At 56.6% G+C, this 8,666-nt stretch overlaps 1 protein-coding gene across 1 annotated transcript in view; it reads right to left on the reverse strand.

Annotated features, from left to right (window-relative positions):
• Positions 1-6,271: 6,271 nt before the first annotated feature.
• LOC117245466 (peptide methionine sulfoxide reductase MsrA 1-like) overlaps positions 6,272-8,666 on the reverse strand; it is a 14,056-nt gene continuing 11,661 nt past the window's right edge. Inside the window, 4 exon segments of the mRNA XM_033519632.1 lie at positions 6,272-6,409; positions 6,411-6,443; positions 7,002-7,108; positions 7,512-7,616. Coding sequence (XP_033375523.1) covers positions 6,272-6,409; positions 6,411-6,443; positions 7,002-7,108; positions 7,512-7,616 — 383 coding nt within the window.

Consider the following 8,666-nt stretch of genomic DNA (forward strand, 5'->3'; position numbering starts at 1 on the left):
AAAAAGGACAGAGACATCTTTTAAAAATAAGTGATAAATGTAAAACTTAATGAAATTAACCCAGATTTTTAAAAGGTTTACAAAAAATTTAGAAACTCTTTTCAGACCACCACCTGAATCCTTCTTATGACTTCCCCTCAATACAAAACAGCAACGTACAGCCTCTGCTTATTCCCATACACCCCCTCTCCGTTCCCAAGGGATGGGGGGGGTGGCGCTGAAAGGCTTCAGAGGGACTGGGGGGGGAGCTTTTGTTTGCAGGGGGGTTTTGTTGGCGGCGGTTCCCACAGGCCTTGCCTGGGCGGCGGGACCCGCTGCCTTTGCCCAGCTGTGGCCCGGGCCCTCCAGCTGTGTTGATCTAACTCCCGGCCCCAGACAGCCTGGCGCCAGCCCTGCGCACGTCATGCATTCACAGAGGGATGCGTGGCCAAGGCAACCTCCCCCCCGCACACCCCCCCCGCACCACCGCCGCCGCCACGGCCACGCTGCCGCCATATTCCGAGGGGATTCATCCCAATCCTGGGATACCCCGAGTGTGTGAGAGAGCTGGGAGCACACGGATGTGTTTATCTGATCACCCCATGTGTGTGTCACAACCCCCCCATCCCCCCGGATGGGTCACTTTGGACTGGAGGGGATCACTTTTAGGGCGCTGTTGCAGCGGCAGCTCCGGGTTTGGGGTGTCCTCACGCAGTGGCTGCGGGGGGAGCAGATTTCTTGGCGTGGAGGAGAGAAAATGGGGGAGGAAGGGAGTGGAAATGCTCTGGAGCATGATGATTTAATGGTGAAAGGGCCCGCACTGGGTGTTTTATTAAAAGGAAAACTAAAAGAAGTAGAAGAAGCAGGAGCTGGGATTATCCACCTCAGCAAGCACCCCGAAATGATACCAAGTCCCCAGGGGGAGGGGTAACCATGTATCTCACTACAGCTCCGCCGCTGCTCCCCACTACCTTTCCCCTTTTCCCGGGAAGAGATCGTTAATCCCAGGGGATTTTCCCATGCTGCAAATACCTGCAGAGGTCCTCTAAGCTTGGCAGGGGGCCTCATAAGCAGCTGCTTCCCCTCGCCCCAAAATAATCTACCCCTTGGGCTTGGGTTTGGTTTGATTTTTTTTTTTTCTCCTGAAATAAGTCGGTACAGGTGGCGGGATGTAACATGGAGTGGAAACAACCAGATTCGGCTTGGCTGCTGCAGGGCAGGGAGGGCGAGTTTGGGGGTCCCTGTGTCTTGGGGAACACCACCAGTATTTTGGGGGGAATTTCTTGTGTTTTGGAAACTGGAGGCTATCTGGAAGTACTGGCTGTGGGGAAGGGATTTGGATAGGAGAGAAGAGGAACAGAGATGTGGCAGGGTTCCCAAGGCATCTACAAAGGGAAGGGCTCTTCCCCAGGGGTCATCTGGATTCACTTTCAAATGGGGCTGAAGTATAAATCCCATTTAATGGGGATCTTCAGAGACCTTCAGGATCCTTCAGGAGCAAGGGAAGCTGAGGGACCTTGTGCTGGCTGTGTTGCAGCTCAGCACAACATGGGAACAAGAGCTCAGAGATTAATTAATGGATTTATGGGGATGCTTCAAGCCAGCCCCATAGCCCGGGCACCCACGTGGCACGGCACAGCAGCAATCTGAGGGAGTTTTGGTGCTGGAGAAGAAATCTAGATGGATGCTCAAGGGAAAAAAGGGATTCTGGCTTTTTAACAGGGGTTAAAAAGACCTCTTTCCAGCCTTACTCCCAAGGCCATGTTGGCATGGGGAGGCAGTCCCGTGGCATTTGGTGATCGTGCTGAACACTGGGTGCCAGCCCTCTTGACACCTCAATTAATGCTGGGGCTGAGTGCTCCTGGATGGACAGGATGGTCAAGGAGAGGCAGGAACAAGCGTTGTGGCCCTGCTCTGGCCATTGGTCAGGTGGAGAATGTGCTGAAAGGTTCCTGAGCAGTTTGCCAAACCCTGCCTGGGGTCCCTGTATCTGCAGTGACACCCCTATACTAAGCTATGATGTCCCAGATTTGGGGTGTTTCAGGATCAATGGGGATTATAAATTGGAGCTGGCAGATATGAATGGATGGATGGATGGATGGATGGATGGATGGATGGATGGATGGATGGATGGATGGATGGATGGATGGATGGATGTCAGAATCCACAGCCCATGCAGAAAGGAGTCTGGCCCTAGCCACCTGTCTGCTCTGTACCTCCATTTACCCCCCTCACCCACCACAGGGACCCTCTGCTAAAGCTAGACAATGCTGGAGGCTCTGTAGTGGGCCATGAACGGGGCTGGATGAGCAGACAAATGGCAGAGAATTAGGGGGGGAAAAGGAGAGGCACCGCTGGGAAAGTACACCCGAAAAGCAGCAGTGAGGTACTCCGCCCCCCCAAGCCCTGTCACCAGGAGACCTGATCCAGCCCTGGGGAATGTGCAGCTGTTTGTGCAGGGGATTAGCCTCAGGGTCCACACCTCAGCCTGAGTGTCCCATCCCAACCCAGCCTGCAGGCAGCACCCAGGACACTCCCTGCTTGTGATCATTAGGGACCAGAGTGAACACCATGAGGCATATTACCTTGTTCCAGAGTACCCAGGGGAGGGAGAGGAACAGTCTCATCCCTCTGTAAGGGAACCAGGAACCATGACATAAACTGTGGTCAAGCTGCTCAGTCACTAGCCATGCCTCAGTTTCCCCACATTTCCTCTCATCCAAAGCCCAGTCAGGAGCAGAGCTATGTCTCCATCTCCATCACCCTCAGAGCCAGAGGGAACCACATATTCCCATGAGGAGTCAGAGCTGCTTCTTCAGGGCAAACCCTGGACACCTCTGCTCCCTGCAGAGGCGAGGCCGGGATACTTGGAACATCCCCAGGTAGTATCCAGAGTTGGGGGAGACAGCAGGGCTGAGAGTCATGCAGGCCCAGGCGGTGTTAGGCAGGCAGAAGTGGCTGTTCCCAGCGCCAGCATTCCCCACAGCTGCTTCCTGCTGCCCTATCTCACGGGCACATCTGGGGAGTTGGGAACAGCTGCCACCGCTGGCGCTTCCTGCGCTGACGCCCCTGCCCTTGCCACCATTCCCACACCTCCCCCCAGGGCTGGACAGAGCCCACCCCTTCCCCTCCCCACCTCTGACACAGCAGCAGCCCCTCTGAGTCCCATCTGAACCCTGAGGGGTCTTTTCCCTCCCAGGTCCATTTTGGGGCACCCCCAATGTTTTGGGGAAACTGGAGCATCACACCCCCATGTTACTCCAAGGGGCCCAAAACTGATCAGCTCATGCCATGTGACCCCCATAACCCAGGCCTTGGTGGAGGGGACCACGTGGGTATCCCCAGCGGAGTAGGTGATGAGGTGCTGTGTCACTACTGGAGGTACACTCACAATCTGGTGCTCTGCTCCCTTCTTCCTCCAAGTTTTTGCTTCCTCCCTTCCCAAATTGCATCCATCAAAATTGCATCCCTGCAAAAGGAGGAGGAGGAGGATAGGGTGGGGGGGTGCAAAGGCTGCAGGTGTGAACAACCCTGCTTGCCCCCTTGCTGCTGCAGGTGTGGAGACACTGGGCTGACTTAGAGGAGCCCAGGCCCCGCTGTCACTGCCAGGGTGGCAGCAAGGCAACTCATGCCTCCCACAATATCCTCCCAGAGCTGGCATGCGGCAGCAGGGGAGCAGTGGGCACCCAAACCTGGCACCATCTTTGCCCCAGCCTCCCCACAAATGTCGGGTGCTCCAGCCCTGGCACAGTCCAAAGAGGGGAAACAGACATGGGGAAGAGGAGCCCAGTTTGTGTTATATGGGAGTCCCAGAAGGAGTTTTGCTGCTCCCTGCAGACCCTGCCCTCAATCCCTCCCTTTCTCAGTACCCCAAATTCCTCCCTCCAGGTCCTGCTTTTCTGCAGGATGTGGGTTTGCCAAGCTGCCTTATTACACTCAGAGACTGTTACAACTCATCACACCCTTCACCCTGCATTTCCCAGCCCTAAATCACACCAACCCCAGCAATCCTCCTCCAGAAAACCTGATGCACACCCCCAAAACCCTTAAACCCCCCAGATCCTCTCCAAAACCCAACACAAGCCCCTGACCAAGCCACCCATCCCCACTACCCCCAGAAAGCCACATTGCACAGCATCGCAAAGAATAGCCCCTCCATGGAAAAACATGGAGGGGGGTGGGGGGAGAGATGTTTTATCTGGGCCCCCATCTGCCCCTAATAAGGCTGGTTTATTTTTAGTGGAGGTGAAAGCCAGAACAACCAGCTCAAGAGCTTTTTCCACTCACATCTGCATTTGTAAAATTTGGGTTTCCTCTTGTGGTTTCGGGGCTTTTCAAACCTGCCCAAATTATTATTTTCTTTGCTCGGCAAAGGGTGCCACAGATCCCTCCCTCTGTATCCTCAGTATAAATATCTTGCCAGCATCTCTTCTCCAACCTCCCCTCTATAACCTCTCCATTCATCTGGCCCCTGACATGCCAATGTCTTGGAATGGGATCCAAGCCTCCCCATGGGGCTGGGATGCTGGTGGAAGTTCAGACTGGACCAAATAATTCCTGTCCCGGATCATGCCTTTTCAGCCTCAGCATGGGATGAGAAGCCACTCTTAAGACCCTGAGCAGGGAAACTGGCAGGGATGGTGTCAGTGCTCTATTTTGCAGATGGGCCTCCCCACCTTGTTCATCCCCAGGGGCCTTTGGGTTGTGTGGCCATGCTGAGTTTAAGCAGGAGTGGGAAACAAAGGTGGGGGATGAGGGTTGTGCCCTCCCTCTGCTGGGAACCCACTCCACAGGGATGCACCCAATTAATCTCAAGTGGGCCAGGGAATGGAGTAGGTTTGGCTTGGCTCAGGCACTGGGGGAAGACACCTGGGTGTACTCCCCAGTTCCTTCTGACACAGTTTCCATCCTCTTGGAGCAGATGCCATGTGAGGTGCAGTGGCAGGGTGAGGAGGGGCTCTTTTGTCTTTCCCCTTCTTTTCCACATCCCTGGAGGAAAGGGGGTACATGAGGGTGCCCCCTCAGTACTCCTCCAAACCTACTGGAGCTATGGCTGCACAATCCAAGGACCCCTGAGGAGCGGCCAAACTGGGGGTCCCCATTCCCAAACCCCAGTGCTGAGACCGTCCCTGCCTCAGTTTCCCTACTCAGAGTTTAAAGGCAGCTTCTACCTCTCTTGTTGGGAATGCAAGTCAAAATCCAGGCCTGGAATGATGTGGTCCAGCCCCAGTGGTCCAGTGGTTTCTCCATGCTTTGGCCCCTCTCCTTATTCCAGCAACCGGGGACAGGGGTGCAGGGGTCCTGGGGGAACCACTCACAAAGCATTACATTTGGGCACACCCATGCCAGTCATCCCCTTCTGTGAAACCCCATTGTGGTTGCCCTGTCCAGCACCATTCCTTGGGATGTTGAGGATGCTGGAGTGCAAGTCTGAAGGCAAGGGTCTCCTGTCCCTGTCCCCAGATCATTCTATAGAGACAGCTGCTGCACCAGCTGTGGGGCCAGGTGCCGGAAGCAGACATGAGCTTGCTTTCTCACTGCTTTTAGTTACTTTTTTTTTCACTCTCTGTTCACCCAGGGAACTTCACTTTCTTCAAAAATGTGCCAGTGTGTGTTCTCATTGTGGGGCTGGGGACAAGTCCCATGCTGGACTCAGCCAGGGAAATGTGCCAGGGACGTGATGGCATCCTCTGTGCCCCATCCATGTAATTGGGGGTACATCCAGCAGGATGTGGGAACCGCAGGTGCTTACAGCCTGTATGTCCTGAGCATGTCCCTGAGCATGCCTACGCTCATCCCTTCTGTACCCGTGTGCCACCCCCACGCGGACGGCAATGTACTATGTTTCGTGTGCGCACGATTTACCGCATGTACGGCTCGTACCCTGAGTGAGCGCCGTATAAGCACGCACAATTCCCCCGCCGGGCGGGAGCCAGTGCGGCTCAGCACTGCCATCCGGTGGGAGAACCCGGCGCTATAGCTTCTGTGGCACACGGACACACGGACATGGCGCGCACGGAGACCGGTCTGCCCCCTCCAGTCCCCCGGACTGCTGCCCCTTGCATCTGCCCCCACAATAACCACCAACCCCAGCAGCCTCATGGACTGCCCAGCCCCTCCCCTACCACCAACTGGGGCCCAACCCCCAATATCCTTCCCTGCGGCAGACAACAGGCCCACCTCCCCCAGACAGCACCCATGAGTGTGTCCCCACCCCCACCCAGCGACCCACCAGAACCCCCACCAGCCACAGCCATGGGACCGGCCAGTACAGAGTAGGGTTCACAGAGCTTTAATCAGAGGGAGCAATTGGTACTGTGGGGTGGCAGGACAGGCTAGAGGACATGGGGACAGCCCCAGGCTGCTTGTACAGGTACTGCTGGTGGTAGTCCTCAGCATAGTAGAAGTCCCCGGCTGGTTCAATGGTAGTTCGTGATGTCCCCACGCCTCTCTGCTCCCAGTTCCTAGGACAGTCTCATGGCAGGGGGAGCCTGGATGGACCCCCCCACCCCACTGTCCCACACATGACACAGCTAGGGTGAGATCTTGTCCCATACTCCCAAGCAGGGGAAGGTGGCTGGTGTCACAGTGTCCCCAGAATGCTTCATAGTGTCACATTGTGGGGGGTCCAGTATCCTCAGGGGTATCACAATATCCTCAGGGTCAGTCCTGGTATCCCCAGGGAGTTGTAGTGTCTCATGGTGGGGAAAGTTTGTGTCTCCCCAGGGCATGTCCCAGTGTTCCCAGGGGGGCACAATCTTCACAAGGTATGTTCCAGTATCCCCAGGGGCACTCCTGGTGTCTTCATGGGGGACCAGGGCACCCAAGAGGGGTTCTGGTGTCTTGAAGTGATGTCTCAGAGTCCCCAGAGGCCTCTCAGCGTGACCAGCAGGGAGCCCAGTGTCCACAAGGGTGGTTACAGTATCCCCGGGGTGGGTCTCAGTATCACTGGGGCAGGGGGATTCCCAGTGTCCCCAGGGCGGTCTCTGTGTCTCATGAGGGGAACCCCGTGTCCCCAGTACCTGCTGGTACATGTCCCTGCTTCGGAGGGCAGCTCCCTGCTGCTCAGGGCCCAGTGTGTAGATGACAGAGCGATACTGAGTTCCTACGTCCTCCTGCTGCCTCATCCCTGGTGGGCAGCAGCCAGGATGAGGGTTACGGAGCACCATAACCGGGCCCCACAAGGCATTCCCCAGGCCCCACCGGGCTCTCCTTGGGCCCCATTGGCCACTGCCCTCACCCGTGGTGGGGAAACAGAGGCACAGGGGGAAAGGTGGGGGTCCTGTTAAAGGGATCAGTGAGGTAAGTCACTGCAAGACCATCCCAGCATCCAGCACCAAAGTGGGGAGATGCCAAGGACTTCCTGTTGGACCCTGTTTGGGGTTAAACCCCCCAAAATTAGGTCTGCTCCACGTGTTGCCCACCACATCCAGCACCAAGGGATGGAGATGGCAAGAACCTCCTGCCGGAGCCCATTCAGGATTAAGCCATCCAGACCCTCCCATGGCCCGGCTCCAGGGGCTCATCCCTACCTTGAGTGGGGTCATGGTTCTCCCAGAAGACTTTGAGAAGCTCCTCATAGCTGATTTTCTGGGGGTCAAAGACCACCCTCACCACCTCAGCATGCCCAGTCAGCCCTGCAGCCAGAGCCAGCTCTGCTGCAGCCTCTCAACCCTGCCCCACAACCTCCTACTGCCCTGGAATAACAGGGCTGGAGGGAGGGATATGGAGCAGATGCAGTACTGCCCTGAGTGTGCACATGCCCTGCACTGCCCTCGATCCCTGACCCAGGATGCAGCTGTTCAAACCAGCCTCGCCTCACGGAGCATTTCTTTCTTACCTGTCCATGGTTCTCTCTGTGTGTCTGTGGTCATTTTTAAACTGCAGGGCTGGGAGGCCTGGCCATTTCACCAGGAGTGCTCACCCTGGGAGCACCAGTCTCTGCCTTGGGAGGAAGCAAGCTGCCACCAGAATAAAAGCGGGGTGGAGCTGCTCCCACTCCAAGGCAAGAGCCTGCAAGGCCCATCCTTTGGGGACTCATCTTCTGTGTGAAGGCACATTGTCTAGCAGAGGAAGAGGTTGGTACCTGGTGGAGCAGGGCCAAGATTCCATTTTCCCCAGGCAGCTCCCTCTGCCTGCTGTAGCACTGGCCAGGGCTGGAAGAGGAGGGGGAGTGTGTTCAGCACTGCTGCTTGAACGGAGTGGCCCTCTCAGGAGGATCCTGATTGCTTCAGGGCTCCCACTGTGTCCCAATGTTCCAATGTCCCACTGTGTCCCTCCATGTCCCAATGTCCCACCATGTCCCTCCATGTCCCACCATGTCCCTCCATGTCCCCATGTTCCACCATGTTCCAGTCTCCCCCTGTGTCCCACCGTGTCCCCATGTTCCACCATGTCCCAATGTCCCACCATGTCTCCATGTCCCACTGTGTCCCACCATGTCCCCAATGTCCCACCCTGACCCAACATCCCACCGTGTCCCTCCATGTCCCACTGTGTCCCCATGTCCCACTGTGTCCCCATGCCCCATCGTGTCCCATGGTGTCCCACCGTGTCCCAGCGCTTCCCAACATCTCCCACCATCCCCCCACATCCCATCAATCCCCTCCCCCAAACCCCCCAGTTCCGGTTCTGGCGCTGGTTCTGGTTCCAGTTCCAATCCCGGTCCCCAGCCCCGGTTCCCAGTC

Source organism: Parus major, chromosome 23 (genome assembly GCF_001522545.3).
Source record: "Parus major isolate Abel chromosome 23, Parus_major1.1, whole genome shotgun sequence".
NCBI classification, from domain to species: Eukaryota; Metazoa; Chordata; class Aves; order Passeriformes; family Paridae; genus Parus; species Parus major.